The 25219-nt window shown below is 39.7% G+C and overlaps 1 protein-coding gene across 1 annotated transcript; it reads left to right on the top strand.

Annotated features, from left to right (window-relative positions):
- The first annotated feature begins 1440 nt into the window (after positions 1-1440).
- LOC138952880 (uncharacterized protein K04H4.2-like) lies at positions 1441-24946 on the top strand. Its single transcript, XM_070324629.1, has 3 exons — positions 1441-1639; positions 23489-23695; positions 23932-24946. Exons 1-3 carry the CDS (start codon positions 1564-1566, stop codon positions 24180-24182), a joined length of 534 nt encoding a protein of 177 aa, XP_070180730.1. The 5' UTR covers positions 1441-1563; the 3' UTR covers positions 24183-24946.
- Positions 24947-25219: the final 273 nt, after the last annotated feature.

Below are 25219 nucleotides of genomic sequence, written 5' to 3'. Positions count from 1 at the left end.
TTCTTTTTTCTCTGGCGGTACTGACAATATCGTTATTGAAACAATCCCAGTGCACTAAGGGATTTATAGAGCAAATCTCGAAAATAATTATTGAACTCAGCGCTATGCGCTTTGTTCAATAATGAATTTTCTCGATTTGCTCTATAAATCCCTTAGTGCACTGGGATGTCTCAATAACGTAAATAATAATAACCTTGGCTTCAGAGGCCAACCACTCAATTATGACTATAATTATAAAGAGCAACACCTGCACAGAATAAACACTCCGTATTAAACATATTATTAGGAAGATGTTGGATCCCGAGACCAGCCACTCGTTTACGATTGTAGAGATCAGCACACACAGAACAATCGCTCAAGTTTAATTTCAGAAACCAACATTCACACAACAGGCATTCCAAACATTTATATTGTTAAGTTATGAAGAGGGTCGGCAGTATATGTTTCACTGTGATCAAATAAAAGAGAAAGGCCAGTCACCACGCACATCCTCGGCTCGCATGCAATGTATTTATATAGCAAAGGGGATGCCTGTAATTCACACAGAGCAATCACTTGGTCTTAAACGTGCACAAGACAAAAACTTTCATACTGGGGGAGCGAGCCAGTCTGAAGAGTACTCGGGTCCAGCGCGAGCGGTTTTTTTTTTATTCAATTGAACTTAGTACAATAATAAAACAAGTCGCGTAAGGCGAAAATACAATATTTAGTCAAGTAGCTGCCCTTTTTCAGCAAGACCGTATACTCGTAGCATCGTCAGTCCACCGCTCATGGCAAAGGCAGTGAAATTGACAAGAAGAGCGGGGTAGTAGTTGCGCTAAGAAGGATAGCACGCTTTTCTGTACCTCTCTTTGTTTTAACTTTCTGAGCGTGTTTTTAATCCAAACATATCATATCTATATGTTTTTGGAATCAGGAACCGACAAGGAATAAGATGAAAGTGTTTTTAAATTGATTTCGAAAAAAAAAATTTGATAATAATTTTTATATATTTAATTTTCAGAGCTTGTTTTTAATCCGAATATAACATATTTATATGTTTTTGGAATCAGCAAATGATGGAGAATAAGATAAACGTAAATTTGGATCGTTTTATAAATTTTTATTTTTTTTTACAATTTTCCGATTTTTAATGACCAAAGTCATAAATTAATTTTTAAGCCACCAAGCTGAAATGCAATACCGAACCCCGGGCTTTCACGACCGGGTGATTCCCCCGCAATACAATTCAAACAAGGAAGTACTGGCTTGCCCAATTGGCGGCATTCATTCCCCTAAACCCCCTAACCCTTACCCCCCCCCCCCCCCCCCCAACACCACCACCCACCCGCCTCAATTTTCTGGATTCCAAATATTTAACCGAGGCATGTAAGACTGGTTTGTCCACCTGCTAAATTTAGCTGTAAGGCTAGGTATAAACGAGTGAAGACGCATCTTTACCTCTCATTAAGTTCTCTTACCATAGCTACCGCCGCTTATCGCTGGTACCTCAAGATAAGCTGAAAACATCCCACGATTTGTATTACAGCGCCATACATTAATTTTGAAATTAGATAAGACTTCATGAAGATGGCGCTTACACGTGAGATGACACTGACCATGCTGCTTTTTCTGGTGACTTATGTAGCAGGTGTGCGAGGTACGTATTTGGTCTTTTAGTATATTTATCATTCGCAATCGATGGGTTTTTTTTTAATTCTTATACGAGCGTATTAGTTTACTTGTGTCCAAACAAATCATGACGGTGCATGTCTACAGATAAATGATTGATACAGGTACTGTCTAAGTTTCATTAGCGTGTAGCCACTGGTGTTAATTTGCTAGTCATGCAAACACATGAGAACAAAATGGAATGTTCAGGCTGTTTCGCGCTGACTGCTGTTATTGCTGCGTGATTCTGAAAACATGCTACATAACTGTCACGCTTGGCTGGGCATCGCTGTGGCACCAGAATCATGGCTTAAATATCAAGCGTATTTACAGGGCTAGCAAATTTGCGTCAGTGCTTATACACACGTAAAACTTTCGCAGTGTGTGTATTAATCATTTTTCTGTAGACATGCAAAGTCATGAACTTTTTTGACACAAGCGAACAATCCTATGACGAGTTTAAAAACTTCTTTCGAAAAATTGCATAACATTTTCTTCTTCTTCTTCTTCGTCGTTCGCTGAAACATAACATTTTAATAAATAACTGTAACAATCCACAATTTCGCACGAAGTAATTTCTATCATGTTGGTAAAATATTTTGTTAGTTTCAAAGCAATGCACCAAGTCATTGCTAAAGCCTTTTTTGTCGTGATACCCCTTCAAAATGACGCAAAAAGTCCCGTTTTTGACCGCTCTTGCGATCAACACCTGCAGCAGTAGAAATAGCATAGCACACGAAATACAATAGGTAGCTAAACAAAACAATCTGTTCAGGGTAGATAATTGATTTGACTTTCTTCTCGTATGTCAAAGCTGCAAAGTTTTGCCCATTTGTGATTTTTGTGTCGATTTTTCACTCGGCCCTTTGTTGAGGGTACCCTTATTTGAGCGGTGGTCGATCAAGTGATTCCTGTAAAAGAAATATGTAATCCAAAAGGTGATCCTGATAGTAAATTGAGCGGCCTTAACCTGCTTATATACAGTTTTAATGAAATGCCACGGGAATTAATGCTCTAATTTGGGTACGAAATTTGTTGCAATATTTGTGTTGCCAAGTTTAGAACACTTGACCGTGACATGTTTTCACAGATCTGCAAAACGTACCATTACCAGGTTGAACAAGTGTTGACCTTAACGGGTCAATAAATCCGTCCCGTGGTGACACGAGGGTGGGACGTGAATACCGTCTCTGGGTCTGCTCAAACAGTTGACCCGTGTCCAACCCGAGCTGGATTCCAATCCGCGACCTTAAGACACGCAAAACTGTTTCAAACCATACTGAATGAGAGACGTAAGACGTAAGACGTAAGACATTTTATTGATTAAACACACAAGGTTCATTTCAGCTGTGTGTTTGTATTTATGGACAATGAATGAGAGAGAGAGAGAGAGAGAGGGAGAGAGAGAGAGAGAGAGAGAGAGAGAGCGCGAGAGAGAGCGAGAGAGAGAGAGAGAGAGAGAGAGAGAGAGAGAGAGATGATGATGATGATGATGATGATGATGATGATGATGATGATGATGATGAGGATGGAACTTTATTTTTCAAGGATAGAGGTTTAAGGCTACGCCTTTTCTTACAACCGGTCCTTACTTCTGATACAAATTTCTAATAAATTATAAACAAGTAAAAACGACCGGACAAATAAGTAAACAACAACAACAACTCGAAACTTTGTAGAATGGTCGTGGACGAACTAAGGTTCATGCACAACAACTATGAACATATTTTCTAAACTCAACTGACTGAAAAATGAACCCCTTCGTTGTAAAGTTACACTTGCGCAATGTCGCGCAAAATTCATAAATGACATGAACGCATACATCCATGGGAAATGCACTGATCCGGACTGTAATTGCTGTATTCAAGTCACTAATTGTCTAATGTTGATTAAGGTACACATTGTCGTTCGAATTATCCAAAAGGTAACAATCAGGAGGGCTTAAATCGGGTTAGTTTGGGTACCGCTCAATTTCAAACCTCATACTGTTGAGTCAATCCCAGAATTTGGCAACTTCTTTTGAAATTGCACAAAAGTCAGACCATTTGATCTATAAACTTGTCACTTTGTGGAAGGGTCATGCATAGGCTGCAAATTATGTCCCTCAAATATGAAGTGATTCGGTCAACAGATGTAGTAATTAACCATTTTTAGGGTTGCATTGTTTTGGGTCATCCTGTACTTTGAGTGCTAACTAACTAGGGGATCCTTTACGTCCTCACAGAACATTTTCCTATTGGGGACATGAGATTGGTGATATGCTAAAATTTTGAGTGCTCTTTTATAAAAACTTAGTATTGGCTTCATTGAAATAGCAATTGGGGTGTCCCATAGTCAGTTTCGATTAATAGTCAATTCTTGTTTGAATGTGTGCACACGAAAGGGATTTTTCCAAAGTGTAAAAACCGCTGAATTCTTGACAGAAAATATATATTTTTAGAGACTGCCTTGCAAAGTTCTGAAACAGAAGCAGTTCAAACACAAATAATCATCAAAGATTACACTTTATACGTAGTTATTTTGAACCTTAGTTAGGCCTATAGCCTATTTGTTTTTTTTTGCGAGGCTTTAAGTTAAATTTCAAGTTTTTGGCACTGTTGACTTATTATTAACATGACTTTGTATAATGTTTTATCGATATCAAATGGCATGCGGTTAAGTTTGACCGGTAGCTCACTTGGTAGAGCACTGGACTTGTGATCGGAAGGTCGCAGGTTCGAATTCGGACTGAGACGGACACGGGTCAAGTTTGTGTGCAGACCCAGAGACGGAGGTCATGTCCCACCCCCGTGTCACCACAATGGCACGTAACAGACCTTGTTCATTCTGCCATAAGTGCAGGTGGCTGAATACATCTAAACACGCAGACACCTGGGTAGCGCGACTCCGTTGCTGCTAGCTTTCCACTGGGAGGAAGCGACCCGAATTTCCCAGCGATGGGACAATTAATAAAGTAATGAAAATGAAAATGAAAAAAAAAACAAGCTCTCTTCAAGATTTACTGCTGTCGGAAACCATTTGATGCAACTGTCTGCGTTATTACTTTCTCTGGAAGGCCTAATGCTTAAAGGTATTTTTAGAAACGGTGAGAGCGATGTTCGAACAATAGCAGAACACGCTTCTCCAAAACAGCGTCTGCTATCGCGCAGTGCATTTGTCGTGTTCACTGATGCGTCACTTCCGGCCAGCTCGCGTGAAGTTATCGTTCGTCAATCGTTCGTCGTGTGACGGGTCGAACTTAATAAATGCCTACGAGTTGATCGGCAATCGGCTCGCCATCAACTCGCAAGAAAAAAAAATTAAATAAAGTTTAGCGTTCTCGGGAGCTCCTTACTATTAGAAATCTGAAACGCGGCTTTCCCTATTCGTGCAAAATGTTCACTGTTTATGGTATAGTAGCATCGATGAGTGTTCTTACTGGATAACACTTTGGCCTTCGGTGAGAATAATAAACGCTATCGTGTTTTCAGCGTAGCGATTGGGGCGGATTTTTTTACCACGACAAGTTTAATAATCGACTCAGCGTATTATACTTGTTCGAGTCAAAATATCCGACCCTATCGCTACGCTGAAAACACGATAGCGTTTATATTGCTATTCTGACATTGGCATGTGGGTAGACACACTTGCAAAATGTTTTTGCTTCGATGGGTTCATCTCAGGTACCGCTACACACTCTCGAAGCAACAACACCAATTGCATTTGATTCGGATTTGTTTAGGGATCAAAAAATAAATGTGTTGTCCTGTTTCATCGGGAAATAATCAAAAATGGGTATTTTATCGACATCTTTGGAGCTAGGAAATAGTGCTACGTAGAATTGCATTGTTTTCCGGGCCAGTGTAGTAGCTATACAGTGCTAGCGATTGAAAGATTGTCTGGCAGAGATGGCAGAGATGGTGAAACCGGCAGCATGCGTTGCTTGTTGTTTTGTAAATACAATCAATCAATCAATCAATATGAGGCTTATATCGCGCGTATTCCGTGGGTACAGTTCTAAGGCAAAAAAAAACAATAGGTGTGGTTAAGGTAACATAGCCACAAAAAAAATAGGGTAGGAAGGTAGGCAATCACTTTTTGTTTTAAAACTTTTTTCTAATGTATACAAATTAAACCTATTTGACAGGGAAATCAGTGTGCGACTATGGATATTCTTTTGAACAATTTTGAACTGCATGACGACTCGAGCGCTTTCGCTTTCATTGCGTTTTCTGCACTCGTTTTCTTGTTTTCATATTTTTTTGGGGTGACAAATGTAATAAAAAGTTATAGGGTCGGCCCCTAAAAATAGGGTAGGTCGGGTTACCGTAACCACACCTATTTTTGTTTTTAGGCCTAAGCGCAGGGATTTATTTATTTTTTTTTTATTTTTTATTTTTTTTATGCAATTTATATTGCGCACATATTCAAGGCGCAGGGATTTATTTATGCCGTGTGAATTGGAATTTTTTTTACACAATACATCACGCATTCACATCGGCCAGCAGATCGCAGCCATTTCGGCGCATATCCTACTTTTCACGGCCTATTATTCCAAGTCACACGGGTATTTTGGTGGACATTTTTATCTATGCCTATACAATTTTGCCAGGAAAGACCCTTTTGTCAATCGTGGGATCTTTAACGTGCACACCCCAATGTAGTGTACACGAAGGGACCTCGGTTTTTCGTCTCATCCGAAAGACAACCGAATACTAGTTTATTTTTACCCCTAAGGCAAGAATGTCTCTGTAGCGCAACGGTTAGCGTACTGCGTTTTGAGTCGGCAGGTCGTAGGTTCGAGCCCAGACAGCGCGGTTTTCTTTTAATTTTATTTGATTGTTTCTTCACTCTCCTTTGTTTTAACATCGAGGGGGAATCGAAACGAGGGTCGTGGTGTATGTGCGTGTGTGTGTGTGTGTGTCTGTGTGTGTGTGTGTGTGTGTGTGTGTGTGTGTGTGTGTGTGTGTGTGTGTAGAGCGATTCAGACTAAACTACTGGACCGATCTTTATGAAATTTTACATGAGAGTTCCTGGGTATGAAATCCCCGAATGTTTTTTTCATTTTTGTGATAAATGTCTTTGATGACGTCATATCCGGCTTTTCGTGAAATAGACGGGTAACAGTACCAAATAGTGTTAATTAATTACTTTTAAATTATTAGCAGTATGCAGGGATAGGCCATGATATGTTGAACATTCTTGCCGAGTTCTAGAAAAATCTAGTGGGGGAAAGTCTATTTTTAGACCAAATGAAACCATTTGAGGATTATTGCAACTGAGAATATGGCAGTACTATAGCTTGCAGCACAGTGAACATTGTTTCATGCAGTATGGGTTGATTAACTTGTGTCATGTTTTCAACTAAAAAAATAGCATATGTGGCAATTTCAAAATCTGTTCCAAATAAGAATTTAACCATTTAAGAATCTCAACAACAAAAAAAGGCCCCCGAAGATCATTTGTAAGAAATGACAACTGATATCTGCAAACCATGTCATATACATGGACATGATCTAGCAGCATATTAAAACTTATATTACTCATAAAGTTCAATCCATTTGAGGATTGAACCATTCAGGAGTTTTACCAAAATCTGTCCCAAATAAGAATATAACCATTTGAGAATCTTAACAAACAAAAAAGGACTCCGAAGATTTGTAAGAAATGACAACTGATATTTGCAAATCATGTAATATACATGGACATGATCTAGCAGCATATTAAAACTTACTCGTGGTTGTGGGATGGGCCCAACTGAACGTCTTCTGTGGCTGCTGGGCATGCCAGCCAGTGCTCATGTCAACACATCCATGCAGCGTGTTACTGGTGTGGAATTTGCAACAAGCGAACAGCACAAAGACTGTAGACAGGCCAGACAAGTCAGAGATCACGCTGATACCCTCAAGCTCATCGGCTACTTTTTAAGCCGGAATCCATTCGACCTTGGTGTCCAGTGGCCGGGAATTTGATGAGGTTGTAAACGTGGAAAGTGCACAACAGATTGGACAGAATATTGTTACCCAGATAACCGGCAGGACCATGGATGACGTGCACATGAAAAAGTCAGACCAGGCTGTCACAATGGCAACCAAGACGACGACTGTCTTTACCAACAATGAACCATTTGCAGTAGACCCAAACCTCCTTTTCCAGCGTTTAACAAAGATTGCACAAGTGACTCCTGAACGTATGCCTGAGTGATTTGAGTTTGAACTCAACCCCATCCCTACAGCTCTATTTGATAAAGCAGGACTACCTCGGGAAGCAAGAAAACATGAACTGGCAAAATACATTTGGGCGGCCACAAAGCAAGACGTAAAAGAGCTCCCAAAGGATGTGACCTATGTGCTGGATGGAGGGGCACTTCTGTACAGTCAGACCTGGAGCAAAACCGCGACCTTCGTCCAACTCATTGCATGCTACGTGGACTTCGTCATACGACACTATGGACTGGCAACCGTAGTTTTTGATGGATACGGCAGTGGCCCTTCAACGAAAGACGCAGCCCATCTACGAAGAAAGAATGGTCTAAAAACAACAAATGACGTCCAGTTTGAAGATGACATGTTTGTTGCTGATACAAGGGAAGCATTTCTCAAAAATGAAGTCAACAAGCAACGGTTCATCAACAGACTTTCCAAAGCTCTGGAAGACAGCGGGATAGAAGTTATCCAAGAAGATGGTGATGCCGACTGCTGCATTGTGCGCACTGTCCTGCAAAAAGCAACTGCTTTTCCCACTACTTTGGTAGCCAACGACACAGACCTTCTCATCCTCCTGTTATACCACACTCAAGAATTCCATAGGAAGGTGTACATGGCAGCGGGAGAAAGGAACTGGGACATCAAAGTAGCACAGACCGCATTGAATGCTGAGTGCACAGACCTGAGCAAAACGCTACTGTTCTGCCATGGCTTTGGAGGCTGTGACACAACAAGTGGACTGCATTCCATTGGGAAAGGAACGATCCTGAAGAAATCGGCAAGGTCTTCTTTCCTAAGGGAACAGTCACAGGTTTTTGAAACACCTCGGACATCCTGTGAAAGAATCATCAAAGCTGGGGAGAAAGCCATGGTATTTCTCTACAGCAACGGCGAAGAGGAAAGAAGTCTCAATTCCTTGGGGTACGTAAAGTACCAGCAAAAACTGGTGACATCAACATCTTCAATTGAGCCTCAACAGCTTCCACCAACATCAGCAGCAGCTCAGTTCCATTCAATGAGATCCTACTACCAAATACAGGAGTGGATTTCACTGAAAGGAGATGCCATGGACCCACTAGAGTGGGGATGGAATATTACAGGGGACAAAATGTTCCCAATCTACACAAACAGAACCCCTGCTCCGGAGGACCTCCTTCACCTCATCCGCTGCACATGTAAGACCGACTGTTTGACCCGGAGGTGCTCGTGTCGGTTGTACGGATTGCCATGCACAGCAGCCTGTGCTCACTGCAAGGGGGAAAGTTGTTTTAACAGTGCGGGTCACGAAGAGGAAGTAGACGATCTTGTGTGTGAAATTTGAATCTGGATTGTAGGTTTTAGTAGTGTGTGACTTGAATTGTAACCGGATTGAAACAATATATCGACACACGTGATCATAATATAAAAAGACATCTGACATCTGGGAAGATATAGGTTCCAGAAAAAAATTACATTGACAGTTGTGCAAATCTGAGAGAAAGAGCAGGAGAAAAGGTCCTGTCAACAACCAACTGGTAAGTCCTGTTTTCCTAAAATATTGAACAAAATTGTATAATTCCTGAATGATTCAATCCTCAAATGGATTGAATTTTATGAGTATTATAAGTTTTAATATGCTGCTAGATCATGTCCATGTATATTACATGATTTGCATATATCAGTTGTCATTTCTTACAAATCTTCGGAGTCCTTTTTTGTTTGTTAAGATTCTCAAATGGTTATATTCTTATTTGGGACAGATTTTGGTAAAACTCCTGAATGGTTCAATCCTCAAATGGATTGAACTTTATGAGTAATATAAGTTTTAATATGCTGCCATGTCCATGTATATGACATGGTTTGCAGATATCAGTTGTCATTTCTTACAAATGATCTTCGGGGGCCTTTTTTTGTTGTTGAGATTCTTAAATGGTTAAATTCTTATTTGGAACAGATTTTGAAATTGCCACATATGCTATTTTTTTAGTTGAAAACATGACACAAGTTAATCAACCCATACTGCATGAAACAATGTTCACTGTGCTGCAAGCTATAGTACTGCCATATTCTCAGTTGCAATAATCCTCAAATGGTTTCATTTGGTCTAAAAATAGACTTTCCCCCACTAGATTTTTCTAGAACTCTTTCATGTGATTATTTGGTGCCTATAGACTGTAACAAAACTTAAATGGGTTTAAAAGGAATTTTATTACGGTTTCAGTATGATTTTGAGTTTGGCTGCCGCTCTAAAAGTTGAGGCGGCACTGTCACGCCCTCATTTTTCAACCAAATTGGTTGAAATTTTGGTCAAGTAATCTTCGACGAAGCCCGGACTTCGGTATTGCATTTCAGCTTGGTGGCTTAAAAATTAATTAATGACTTTGGTCATTAAAAATCTGAAAATTGTAAAAAAAAATAAAAATTTATAAAACGATCCAAATTTACGTTTATCTTATTCTCCATCATTTGCTGATTCCAAAAACATATAAATATGTTATATTCGGATTAAAAACAAGCTCTGAAAATTAAATATATAAAAATTATTATCAAAATTAAATTGTCGAAATCAATTTAAAAACACTTTCATCTTATTCCTTGTCGGTTCCTGATTCCAAAAACATATAGATATGATATGTTTGGATTAAAAACACGCTCAGAGAGTTAAAACAAAGAGAGGTACAGAAACGCGTGCTATCCTTCTTAGCGCAACTACTACCCCGCTCTTCTTGTCAATTTCACTGCCTTTGCCATGAGCGGTGGACTGACGATGCTACGAGTATACGGTCTTGCTGAAAAATGGCATTGCGTTCAGTTTCATTCTGTGAGTTCGACAGCTATTTGACTAAATATTGTATTTTCGCCTTACGCGACTTGTTTTGTTTTAGTTTACTCTATTCATTTTTATTCCAAAGCATTATTGGTGATCAATTGCAATGCTGACCAACGCTCGCCAGGTACTGATTTGGTATTGATCACTGCGGAATTCGTTGCGGCCAACCACTGAAGCAACCCCCTAAGTGTAAATGTTTTGAGGTATAAAACATACCTTGGTATTATGTCAATTCTTTTTGCATTTTAATCAGATATGATAAAACAAAAATGTCAATCTAGATCAGGCTTAGACGCAGAAGGACTTGTATTTAGGCAACATGACTGATGAGCGACTCAGTGTCTCGTAGCGAGAGATGCTGTTCTTATAGACCTGTGTAACGAGATTCTGTCGAAGTAATTCGATGCTAACCCTGCAGACTTTTGTATTGCCGCAATCAAAACACATTTATTTTGTTGGTAGCTGTTTGTTTCCTTGTGGATGTGTTATGTGCAATTAAACGGGTACGGACACACGTTTTACACATGGGTTACACGAGTTGCAAACGGTATTTGAAACGAGTGGTGCCTGTGTTGAAAGACGAATACCATTTGGACCAGCCATGAGTGATGGAACATTGTACGCGGGGTATCTTGACAGGCACGTTTTAGAAGAAATAATAATGAAAGTGAAAATAAATGGTGTTTTTTTTCAAGCGAGGTGTCCGCAATCTGCATGACAAAATATAGCTCTTAATTTATCTACATCGCTCGATCTTTTCTCTTACGTATTTTGTGTGTGTGTGTGTGTGTGTGTGTGTGTGTGTGTGTGTGTATGTGTGTATGTGTGTGTGTGTGTGTGTGTTTGTGTGTGTGTGTGTGTGTTTTATGTGTGTGTGTGTGTGTTTGTGTGTGTGTGTGTGTGTGTGTGTATGTATGTGTGTGTGTGTGCGTGTGTTTGTGTGTGTGTGTGTGTGTGTGTGTGTGTGTGTGTGTGTGTAAGCACGCGCGCGTGCTGCGTCCGTTTCAGTGAGTGATTTCTCAAAAAAAAGTCTTGATGTTTTTTGTGCCATTCAGAACTAATGTGAATTAGATTTTTTTTTTCAAACCGCCCAGCACTACAAGGCATGTATTCTTGTTTTTATAAGGACATAAAAATGTTATAGTATTTGAGTCTTGAATTGCGATTTATTTATATTAATGAGCACACATACAAGTTATGACTAAATGGTTTAACATCGAGGGGGGAATCGTGTATGTGTGTGTGTATGTGTGTGTGTGTGTGTGTGTGTGCGTGCGTGTAGAGCGATTCAGACCAAACTACTGGACCGATCTTTATGAAATTTGACATGAGAGTTTCTGGGTATGATATCCCCATACGTTTTTATTTTTTTGATAAATGTCTTTGATGACGTCATATCCGGCTTTTCGTGAAAGTTGAGGCGGCACTGTCACGCCCTCATTGTTTAACCAAATTGGTTGAAATTTTGGTCAAGTAATGTTCGACGAAGCCCGGACTTCGGTATTGCATTTCAGCTTGGAGGCTTAAAATTTAATTAATGACTTTGGTCATTAAAATTCTGAAAATTGTAAAAAAAAAAATGTTTTATAAAACTATCCAAATTTACGTTCATCTTATTCTCCATCATTTGCTGATTCCAAAAACATATACATATGTTATATTTGGATTAAAAACAAGCTCTGAAAATTAAATATATAAAAATTATTACCAATTTTTTTTTTCGAAATCAATTTAAAAACACTTTCATCTTATTCCTTGTCGGTTCCTGATTCCAAAAACATATAGATATGATATGTTTGGATTCAAAACACGCTCAGAAAGTTAAAACGAAGAGAGGTACAGAAAAGCGTGCTATCCTTCTAATTCTCAGCGCAACTACTACCCCGCTCTTCTTGTCAATTTCACTGCCTTCGCCATGAGCGGTGGACTGACGATGCTACGGTCTTGCTGAAACATTGCATTGCGTTCAGTTTCATTCTGTGAGTTCGACAGCTACTTGACTAAATGTTGTATTTTCACCTTACGCGACTTGTTTGGACTTGTAGATTCGACAGAAAACAATATGAATATTATTATATCCCACGCACGCGCGCGCGCACACACACACACACACACACACACACACGTACACACAGGCTGACTCGCAGGCAGACGAACAGATATTTAGACAGAGAACAAAGCAGACACAAAGATACACACATAGACTTAAAGAATTCCTGACTTACCGACGAATGGATCGACAGACATACTAGCTAACAGGAAGGAAAAGTCAAGGTTGTAATATGCTCGAAAGTAAACATAATCTCAGATAGCACGCAGTCGAAGCCAATTAATAATGTGCACCATTCGTACACATTTCAGGAAAGCTTACTGACAAATTTCGTAAGTTATCTTTTTTCCTCGTAATCAAAATTATGTTCTTGTTTTCATTACAAATACGAAAAAATGTGTTAAATTTACGCTCGCGTGACTAATACGATCTTCGTGAATTCTACGATTGAAATGTTCCTTTCCGATCTAATGACTTATAGAAACGGATATGGTTGGCTCAAATATAAAAGGTTTAGATAAACACCAATCGTTCAAACAAACAAAATTTTGTTTTTAAACTCGTCTACCATGAGTTTGTACACTCTTAACTCCCTAAAAAGTCTTTGCTGTGTGACACCTGCGAACATGTTCAGAAATCTTGAGTCCACTTTCGGCGAGTAGAAAGAACTGATTTCAACGCTAGCAATTTAATTGCCTCGGCTATTTTTGTGCGAGAATGCACGCCATGCGCATTGGCCTGTAGTAAGTATATCATATAATTATGCAAGTCATAGCGGCGTTGTCGGAGAAAAAGGAATTGCCATTAGGGATACGACCTCGCCCGCAGGGATGTCAACATGTACTTCAACAGTCGTGATCTTAAATGGCCAATTTACATATTAGACGCCATCACTGTCTCCGACGTTTTTAACTTTTCCCTTGGGTGCATCGCAACTGAGTTAAAGCGCAAGGTCGTGAACGTTTTAGTTATCAACTGTAAGTCAACCGTCGCGCAGAGGGCAAAGAGTAACAGGGGAAAACATGTAGAGGAGATGACTAAAATCAGAAGCAGATAGAATGTTAACTTTTTAAAACCAATGATCAAAACAGCGCTAACGTTCCAAAACCAATCATCAAAAACAACTCTAACGTTCCAAAACCAATAATCAAAAATAATGCTAACGTTCCAAAACCAATAATCAAAAATAACTCGAACGTTTCAAAACCAATAATCAAAAATAACTCTAACGTTCCAAACCCAATAATCAAACACAACTCTAACGTTCCAAAACCAATAATCAAACACAACTCTAACGTTCCAAAACCAATAATCAAACACATTGCTAACGTTCTAAAACCAATAATCAAACACAACTCTAACGTTCCAAATCCAATAATCAAACACATTGCTAACGTTCCAAAACCAATAATCAAACACAACTCTAACGTTCCAAAACCAATAATCAAACACAACTCTAACGTTCCAAAACCAATAATCAAACACAACTCTAACGTTCCAAAACCAATAATCAAACACAACTCTAACGTTCCAAATCCAATAATCAAACACATTGCTAACGTTCCAAAACCAATAATCAAACACAACTCTAACGTTCCAAAACCAATAATCAAACACAACTCTAACGTTCCAAAACCAATAATCAAACACAACTCTAACGTTCCAAAACCAATAATCAAACACAACTCTAACGTTCCAAAACCAATAATCAAACACATTGCTAACGTTCCAAAACCAATAATCAAACACAACTCTAACGTTCCAAAACCAATAATCAAACACAACTCTAACGTTCCAAAACCAATAATCAAACACAACGCTAACGTTCCAAAACCAATAATCAAACACAACTCTAACGTTCCAAAACCAATAATCAAACACAACGCTAACGTTCCAAAACCAATAATCAAACACATTGCTGACGTTCTAAAACCAATAATCAAAAACAACGCTAACGTTCCAAAACCAATAATCAAACACATTGCTAACGTTCCAAAACCAATAATCAAACACAACTCTAACGTTCTAAAACCAATAATCAAAAACAACGCTAACGTTCCAAAACCAATAATCAAACACAACTCTAACGTTCTAAAACCAATAATCAAACACAACTCTAACGTTCCAAAACCAATAATCAAACACAACTCTAACGTTCCAAAACCAATAATCAAACACAACTCTAACGTTCCAAAACCAATAATCAAACACAACTCTAACGTTCCAAAACCAATAATCAAACACAACTCTAACGTTCCAAAACCAATAATCAAACACAACTCTAACGTTCCAAAACCAATAATCAAACACATCGCTAATGTTCCAAAACCAATAATCAAACACAACTCTAACGTTCTAAAACCAATAATCAAAAACAAAAGAAAGGTAAGTGTAGGGAACGTTTAATTATAGAGAAAAAAACCGAATCTTTGTTGCTGTGTTCCCGATCAGTTGTCCACCACAATTCCGCCAGTACATTCCGATCCATTCGAATGGTCCCCGTCCATCCAACCAACCATTTCACAAGCCATCAATCATCCTCACACACACTTCTACTTTTCTATCCATTTCCACACATGTGTGTTCTTGGTGGTTTCATTTGTGTCTCCAGTAGGACCTTCTTTTTCGGACCCTGCGTTCTCAGATTTTCTGATCTTAATTAGTATATTGATGCCGATGCATGCAAAGCCTGGCGGTAACCAGACAGCTGTTTTTCCATTACTGATACGACAAAGTCACCGAGACAACATTTTGTTCTCGAAATTTCTTTTCAGCTCCTCGGGAGACCTGCAGGCAGGTTTCACGGTATTGATTTCAGCCATTTCCCATTTTCTCACACTTCCAGTCAAACATAAAACTGTGAAATACTGTGAACATGGATGTTATTGTAATTAATTAGGATCAGTACCACACAAGACAAAGAAAAAAATTATACGCAGAGTCTTATTTTCCATAGAAAATCAAGCGAAACGAAAGTTGCCCCCAAAACGTGAAAATCTATCAAACAAACTTGATGCAAGCCTGACTCCAGAAAGAAGACAGAAAACCACTAATACTAAATGATTTACATAAAGTTTAAACATATAACAGATTTTCACAACAAAGTTCCTTGCCTGAGGCTGTCTATATGTTTGCATGATGCTGTCCTTGATCAGAACGCCATTTTCACCTAAACCGGCCGACGAAATGTTTTTTTTCACATTTCAAGGTCTCCATACACTAACAAAAGTCACATGTTTTGAAAGTGTATTTATGTGTGTACAAGATAAAAACAGATAAGTACTTCTTTATCATTTTTTTAATGGCAGAAATAAACTTATACTATCGATACCCCCTAATTTAGAAAACGGCAAGAAGAGCCAAGATACCTGTTTCATTAACAAGGAACACTTTTTTGGTCATAAAAAGACACTCACTCATTTTGATATAAAATAATAATCAATTGCATACATATATGAATACAGAATGTTAAACAAATCTACTTTTATTTTAAGTGGAAAAAACACACAACAAAAAACACGCACATAAGTGACGCACACAAACTGAAGGCTTACCACCAAAGACTGTGGGTACCCTAACTACTCTCCTCACATAGGGAGGGGGGAGATAGAAGGATCCCTAAACAAAGCCTGCCTCAACACGACTTTAGTAGGTAGCCGTGCCTGCTTGGTCATCCAATTATGCCGTCGAAAAACAGAAACAAAGAAGAACAAGTCGCGTAAGGCGAAAATACAAAATTTAGTCAAGCTGTCGAACTCACAGAATGAAACTGAACGCAATGCAATTTTTCAGCAAGACCGTATACTCGTAGCATCGTCAGTCCACCGCTCGTGGCAAAGGCAGTGGAATTGACAAGAAGAGCGGGGTAGTAGTTGCGCTGAGAAGGATAGCACGCTTTTCTGTACCTCTCTTCGTTTTAACTTTCTGAGCGTGTTTTTAATCCAAACATATCATATCTATATGTTTTTGGAATCAGGAACCGACAAGGAATAAGATGAAAGTGTTTTTAAATTGATTTCGAAAATTTAAAGGCACAGTAAGCCTCCCGTAAACCATCACAGAGCTCCCCGAGCGTCTACATACAGTACAAGCATACTTCCATTTGAACGCTCACCGAACGGGAACATCCTGGCTGCTTTCTGTCGAGCGTGAGAAATTTTCAAAGAATTTATTTTCGTGGACTTCTCCTTAACAACAATTGCGCCTCGTTTTGGTGCTGGCCGGGACGGCTGTTATGAATATGATACCGGAAATCACGCCCGGACAGTAAGCCTCCCGTAAACCATCACAGATACTGTCAGGCTTTTACACACAGTACAAACACCCTTCCATTTGAACGCTCACCAAACGGGAACATCCTAGGTTCCCTACGTAAAGAGCGAGCAATTTTTAAAGAATTAATTTTGCAGATTGTCTCGAACACTTTTTGGACCCATTCTGAACTCAGGTCAAAAATGAGTTACTTCCCTTCTATCGATGTAAACTGTCGATAGCCGTGGATCGATGATTATGATGTTTTTGGACCGTGGTGCGTTTTTGCGCTAGACCTAACTTTTAAAATCTAAATAATAAATTGACAGCTTGTTACAACATTCTTTAATCATAAAAGAATTTGTTTTTCATCAAGACAAGATCAGAAAAGCCCGGAAGCAGGGTCACGCAAGGGTCGTCGCAGACGACGGTTTACAGTGCATATCGCCGTTCCTCTCAACAGTCAAAAGCCATCGCTAGAGTTCTTGTGAACCACAGCCGTTTGTTTCGTGCATAAAAACGTGCTATTGTAGATAAGCTCACATCGAGTCACATTCAAATGACTAACTGACGACTACATTGTGAAAAAGGGAAACTGGATGACACGAGTTCACGATGGCTCAGGGGTAAGATAAACCACGCAAAAATAAATTCTTTGAAAATTGTTCGCTCTTTACGGAGGGCACCTAGGATGTTCTCAATCGGTGAGTGTTTAAATGAAAGGGTGTTTGTACTGTGTGTAAAAGCCTGACCGTATCTGTGATGGTTTACAGGAGGCTTACTGTGCCTTTAATTTTGATCATAATGTTTATATTTTTGAGTCACTTGAGAAAAAGTGACTCTATGTAATCGGTCAGTGTTAGTCTGTCCGGCCGGCCGGCCGTCCGGCCGGCCGTCCGTAGACACCACCTTAACGTTGGACTTTTCTCGGAAACTATCAAAGCGATCGGGCTCATATTTTGTTTAGTCGTGACCTCCAATGACCTCTACACTTTAACGATGGTTTCGTTGACCTTTGACCTTTTTCAAGGTCACAGGTCAGCGTCAAAGGAAAAATTAGACATTTTATATCTTTGACAAAGTTCATCGGATGTGATTGAAACTTTGTAGGATTATTCTTTACATCAAAGTATTTACATCTGTAGCCTTTTACGAACGTTATCAGAAAAACAAGGGAGATAACTAGCCTTTTCTGTTCGGCAACACACAACTTAACGTTGGGCTTTTCTCGGAAACTATAAAAGTGACCGGGCTCAAATTTTATGTGAACGTGACTCATTGTGTTGTGAATAGCAATTTCTTCCTGTCCATCTGATGCCTCATATAATATTCAGAACTGCGAAAGTGACTCGATCGAGCGTTTGCTCTTCTTGTTAATTTTTAGAGCTTGTTTTTAATCCAAATATAACATATTTATATGTTTTTTGGAATCAGAAAATGATGAAGAATAAGATGAACGTAAATTTGGATCGTTTTATAAATTATTATTTTTTTTTACAATTTTCAGATTTTTAATGACCAAAGTCATTAATTAATTTTTAAGCCACCAAGCTGAAATGCAATACCGAAGTCCGGCCTTCGTCGATGATTGCTTGGCCAAAATTTCAATCAATTTGATTGAAAAATGAGGGTGTGACAGTGCCGCCTCAACTTTTACAAAAAGCCGGATATGACGTCATCAAAGGTATGTATCAAAAAAAAGAAAAAAAACGTCCGGGGATATCATTCCCAGAAACACTCATGTAAAATTTCATAAAGATCGGTATAGTAGTTTGGTCTGAATCGCTCTACACACACACGCACACACACACATACACCACACCCTTGTCTCGATTCCCCCCCCTCAACGTTAAAACTTTAGAAGACACTTGCAAGGCAAATTTTCGCGCCGCGGTGCCGATGACGCAAATAACTCTCGCGACAAAACGATTGGTCCGTAAAGTCGCGTCATCAACCGGTTCATGAATGGCCCGTGTATGAATGGCATTCCTTCTGTTGTGATGACGTGCGCACCTCGTCATTGATGTGACTTGGAAAATCGGTCGGATTTAGGTACCCCCAAGATCTTATGTCGAAATTAGATACCTTTACCCTACCGATCCAGAACTGCAAAGGAAACGTTAATCAAACTTCTATAATCATTGAAAAAGCTAAAAATCTGATCGAGCATGAAGAGGTAGCGATCGTGTGGTAGCGATCGTTGGCTGACAGACGGCATATTACTCGACAAAAAGGCAACAAAAACAATAAAATCTCACCTGAAAAAAATAATCACAAATCCCGCCTTCGGCCTCAACTGTGAAAAGTGTGTAATATGTCACATACGGCATAGGATTGCCCGCAAATGACAACGAAAGTGAAAGTAGCGATCGTTGGAAACCCCTGACAGACGACGGTCGGACATTCCAAGAAATGGACACGGCGCGGAATTTCGCGAAATTTCGGTCATTGTAAATGCTTTCCTATGAAGTACAGACTATAAAGGTGTGTTTTCAATGTCAAAATAAAATCATGTTATCATTTCTTGTGGTAAAATAAGCTTACTTGGTTTATCGGTGAAGACTTAGTTTTTCGGACAGACAGCTTCCAGTTCTCGATTCGATTTTTTGTGTGCAAAATATGTAATGCAAAATTCATATTTGTGCTTTTGTTTTTGTTTGTATGGTTAGATATTGCAGCTCTGCTATCAAATATGACCATTCAGTGTGAATTGAGTGCCTTTTCGTTTCAATTTTCACATCAATGGTTGGCTTCTGTCATGCAGAAGGAAATGGCGTCTGTCAGGATTCACACGATCGCTACCAAACACATGTGCATAAAATGCCAACAAAACAACTCAAACGATTTTTTTTTTCAGAATTGTATTCAAAATGACACATTTGTGCATTGCATATAAAAAAAAACACTGAGAAAATTGGTTCAGCAAGTTAGAAATCAGAGCACATTGTGCAGTCAATAGAATGTCTCAATACCGTGAAACCTGCCTGCAGAAGAAGTGACAGAAGTTTTACGTGACGCCATTATTCGCATTGTGACAGCTTCTCGAATTTTAATTCGTTTTAGTACGTCAGAAATCTCACTTTGGAAGAGAGGATGGTTTGTTTAGTCGGTGTCGTTTCTCTTAAACATATCCAAATACCCTCTAGTTTAAGACCCCCTCTCTCGTACAGCCTGATTTTCACAGGATGTTTTATGTCGTTTTACTTCATCTTTTTTTTACATTTAGTCAAGTTTTGACTAAATGTTTTAACATAGAGGGGGGAATCAAGACGAGGGTCGTGGTGTATGTGTGTGTGTGTGTGTCCGTCTGTAAGTCTGTCTGTCTGTCTGTCTGTCTGTCTGTGTGTAGAGAGAGATTCAGACTAAACTACTGGACCGATCTTTATCAAATTTGACATGAGAGTTCCTGGGTATGATATCCTCAGATGATTTTTTCATTTTTTTGATAAATGTCTTTGATGACGTCATATCCGGCTTTTCGTGAAAGTTGAGGCGGCACTGTCACGCTCTCATTTTTCCACCAAATTGGTTGAAATTTTGGTCAAGTAATCTCCGACGAAGCCCGGACTTCGGTATTGCATTTCAGCTTGGTGGCTTAAAAATTAAGTAATGACTTTGCTCATTAAAAATCTGAAAATTGTAAACAAAACAACATTTTTATAAAACGATCCAAATTTACGTTCATCTTATTCTGCATCATTTTCTGATTATAAAAACATATAAATATGTTATATTTAGATTAAAAACAAGCTCTGAACATTAAAAATATAAAAATTATGATCAAAATTAAATTTTCGAAATCAATTTAAAAACACTTTCATCTTATTCCTTGTCGGTTCCTGATTCCAAAAACATATAGATATGATATGTTTGGATTGAAAACACGCTCAGAAAGTTAAAACGAAGAGAGGTACAGAAAAGCGTGCTATCCTTCTCAGCGCAACTACTACCCCGCTCTTCTTGTCAATTTCACTGCCTTTGCCATGAGCGGTGAACTGACGATGCTACGAGTATACGGTCTTGCTGCGTTGCATTGCGTTCAGTTTCATTCTGTGAGTTCAGTTCGACAGCTACTTGACTAAATGTTGTATTTTCGCCTTACGCGACTTGTTTTGTTTGCCGCAATCATGCAGGCCATCTCCAGTTATACACTTTTGAACAAACCGTTATCATATGACTCAAGATATAAACTGTGACAAATGCCATATTAAATAAAAGAGGGCAGGGAATCAAAATTCCTGATAACACGACGGTGCACAACCGATGTGTTGTGAAACCCGTTCATATTAGTTTGCAAACTGTCATAAACTGTGGCAATAACATTATTAAAGGCAGAGTAAGCCTCCCGTAAACCATCACAGATACGGTCAGGCTTTTACACACAGTACAAACACCCTTTCATTTAAACACTCACCAATTGAGAACATCGTAGGTGCCCTCCGTAAAGAGCGAACAATTTTCAAAGAATTTATTTTTGCGTGGTTTATCTTACCCCTGAGCCATCGTGAACCCGTGTGATCCAGTTTTCCTTTTTCACAATGCAGTCGTCAGTTAGTCATGAATGCGACTCGATGTGAGCTTTTTATGCACGTTTTTTATGCACGAAACAACGGCTGTGGTTCACAAGAACTCTAGCGATGGCTTTTGACTGTTGAGAGGAACGGCGATTTGCACTGATAAACTTTCGTCTGCTAGGACCCTTGCGTGACCCTGCTTCCGGGCTTTTCTTTTTTTTTAAACTTTCACAACTTCGAATTGTTCTGATCTTGTCTTGATGAAAAACGAATTCTTTTATGATTAAAGAATGTTTGTGTAACAAGCTGTCAATTTATTATTTAGATTTTAAAAGTTAGGTCTAGCGCAAAAACGAGGCGCCGTTGTTGTTAACGAACAAGTCTACGAAAATAAATTCTTTGAAAATGTCTCACGCTCGACAGAAAGCAGCCAGGATGTTCCCGTTCGGTGAGCGTTCAAATGGAAGTATGCTTGTACTGTATTTAGACGCTCGGGGAGCTCTGTGATGGTTTACGGGAGGCTTACTGTGCCTTTAAACGAATAAAATGAGTGCCGGCTGCCGTACACGAAACAGTCAGCGGCCGTAGCAGAGAAGCGCGGCGGCCGCATCACAGTGCACTGTTGACGGCCGTAACTGCTAGCACAGCGACGCGAACCTAAAAAAATACACAACAATAACAATAACAATAACAGCACTTTATTGTCCATTAAAATATTACATAAAAATGGAAATTTTTCTTCGGCACACCCTGTCTGCCTGTAAACGATTATAACAACAATTGTATAGGACGACACACATAAAACATAAAACATAAAGGGGATACAATCAAATATGATATTGCACTATGTAAATTTACCCTCTCATATCACAGGAGTTGGGTTTCACAGCCGAGTAATCACATTACAAATATTTCCCACACACCTTCACATGTACACATTGTTTGTTTTTTCCCAGCCGACCAGCCTCTACGTGATGCGAGAAGAATTTAAAATGGTGACTGCAGAAGGCAGGAATGACTTTTTAAACTGGTTTTTGCGTGCCAAAGGGACCTTATAACGTTTACCTGAAGGGAGAATTTCGAAACAGGGGTTGAGAGGATGGATCGGATCACGGACAATTTTGAGAGCTTTCCGCTTAATGGCAGCTTCGTAGAGACTGGTCAGCTGTCGTTGGGGTTGCCCAACAAGCTTGCTCTTTTTCTCAGCCGATGACACATGCATATTGACACACAGTGGGCGGGGATGTAGCTCAGTCGGTAGCGCGCTGGATTTGTATCCAGTTGGCCGCTGTCAGCGTGAGTTCGTCCCCACGTTCGGCGAGAGATTTATTTCTCAGAGTCAACTTTGTGTGCAGACTCTCCTCGGTGTCCGAACACCCCCGTGTGTACATGCAAGCACAAGACCAAGTGCGCACGAAAAAGATCCTGTAATCCATGTCAGAGTTCGGTGGGTTATAGAAACATGAAAATACCCAGCATGCTTCCCCCAAAAGCGGCGTATGGCTGCCTAAATGGCGGGGTAAAAAACGGTCATACACGTAAAATTCCACTCGTGCAAAAACACGAGTGTACGTGGGAGTTTCAGCCCACGAACGCAGAAGAAGAAGAAGAAGAAGAAGGGACACTGCTATTGAAGCATTTCAGTTAGAATACATCACATTACCTGATCAAAATGACCTGTGTTGCTTCAAGCCTCTTGCAATCTCCACCATTAGGAAAAAATCCCAAAATCGAACAATATTAACAAATACGACGCTGTCACAAATCTAAAACAAAAGCCTCAAAAATCAAACCGATAACATGCTAATCCTCATACACTCATGAATCCGCTGAAAACAAATCAACTTTGCTGGCTTCAATAATTACGACACAGTAATTATTAGTTTGGAAGATACACACGTATCTTTCGCGCTCGAAACCTGGTTGACTACCGGACTGCCGTAACACTTCCCATGGCGTGATAATGCGAATGTTGGACGGTTGTTTCCCCTCATTTATTGTTCACAACTCCCGTTCTTTGTCCAACCAGGCGCGCAGTGCACTACAGAAGAGGGGTGTAGAGAGCACTTGTCCTGCAAGACAGGTGGCACTGTGTACTGCTGTCCTGGGGGAGAAAGACTGGTGGTCAACGGGACTTCAGGCGTCTGCAACTGTAATGAGACTGGCAGCAGTGGGTTCTCATGTAGCGGCGGAGCTAGCTTTGGCCAGGGCTCCCAGTTCTTGACGTCTAAACCAGGTACACGTTACAACACACACACACACACACACACACACACACACACACACACACACACACTCATACACACACGCACGCGCACGCACACACGCACGCACGCACGCACACACGATCATCATCATTATCATCATCATCTTCATCGTCATCATTATCATCATCATCATCATCATCATGTCAGTAACATTTCACCTAATGAGATGAATATTATTGAATAATGAAATGGTCCCTTCCAACAGGCAATCAGGACTGCACGAGCGGCACAACCTGTTCTAACGGAAATTCATGCACCGTTGGTTCGACCAACTACTGTTGTCCGGGGGGTTTCGTGACCGCAGCGTCCAGTGGCGGGAAGCTCACGTCCTGCAGCTGTCGCTATGACCTCACTGGCTACAGTTGCACCTCTTCCTCTAGCGTTATTTCCGCATCCGCTCTGATATGCGCGATGGCGAGTTTTGTGTTGCTTGCTGGAAACATGGCATACAAGTGATTCTGTTCACAATTTTCTGTCTTAAAAAGAAAATGTAGCCCAGGGTGTGTGTTTTTTTTTGTTTTTTTTAACTATTCTGCTTTTGGAATGGATGGTTCGATGAATGATATAATATGAGCTATGATACTGATTTTTCATTCTCTGGTCAAATATCTAAAGACTTGGAAAATGTCTGTTGTATTGTACATCGAACTTAACTTGGGCGGTTTCTGGTGGTTTTTTCCCTGGCCAAATTTGACTTTTATTTCTCTGACCAGATGCCCACTTACTTGTAATCTGTCTTCTTTCAGGTATTTTGCATCGAGATAAAACTTTGACTGTTATTTCGCAATTCCAATGCCTAACATTACACGTAGAGAGAGAAATAACACAACATTAAACTGTTCTTGGTGAATGATGGCGTAGCATGATGTGCAAAAGCGAAACAGTCAGGTGTCTGTCTAAACTAACGTACAGAAGTTCAAACCAATAATTTTCTTTTTGTTAACTTTTATTTCAGTTGTTTGTTATACCCACTAACATCGAACGAATTTTTGAACAGCACTGTTTTGTCTGCGGATGTCATCATTTCCGATATGACAAAGTATTTATTTCGGTAGAATACGTATGAATGATGGCGTAGTACCTTTTAAATAGAAATTTGTTCGTGCACATGTATCGCGAGCTTGTGTTGATTTCGATCAGTATGAGGTGTGAGGTGCTTTACAATTTCAGATTTGTTTAAAATTGCAATTTCAAGAATATAATAAAAAAAAAATTTTAAACATGCAACGAGTGCTGTATTCGTATGTGTCTCTCTCTGTGTGTGTGTGTGTGTGTGTGTGTGTGTGTGTGTGTGTGTGTGTGTGTGTGTGTGTGTGTGTGTGTGTGTGTGTGTGTGTCTGTGTGCATTTGTGCCTGTGGGTGTATTGGTGAGTGTGTGTGTGTGTGTGTGTGTGTGTGTGTGTACATTTGTGCGTGCGGTTGTGTGTGTGTGCGTGTGTGCCGTGTGTGTGTGTGTGTGTGTGTGTGTATGCATTTGTGCCTGTGGGTGTATT

The sequence above is a fragment of the Littorina saxatilis genome, linkage group LG17 (genome assembly GCF_037325665.1).
Source record: "Littorina saxatilis isolate snail1 linkage group LG17, US_GU_Lsax_2.0, whole genome shotgun sequence".
NCBI classification, from domain to species: domain Eukaryota; kingdom Metazoa; phylum Mollusca; class Gastropoda; order Littorinimorpha; family Littorinidae; genus Littorina; species Littorina saxatilis.
Note: the sequence above shows the minus strand (reverse complement) of the source record. Positions and strands in the feature narration are given on the sequence as shown.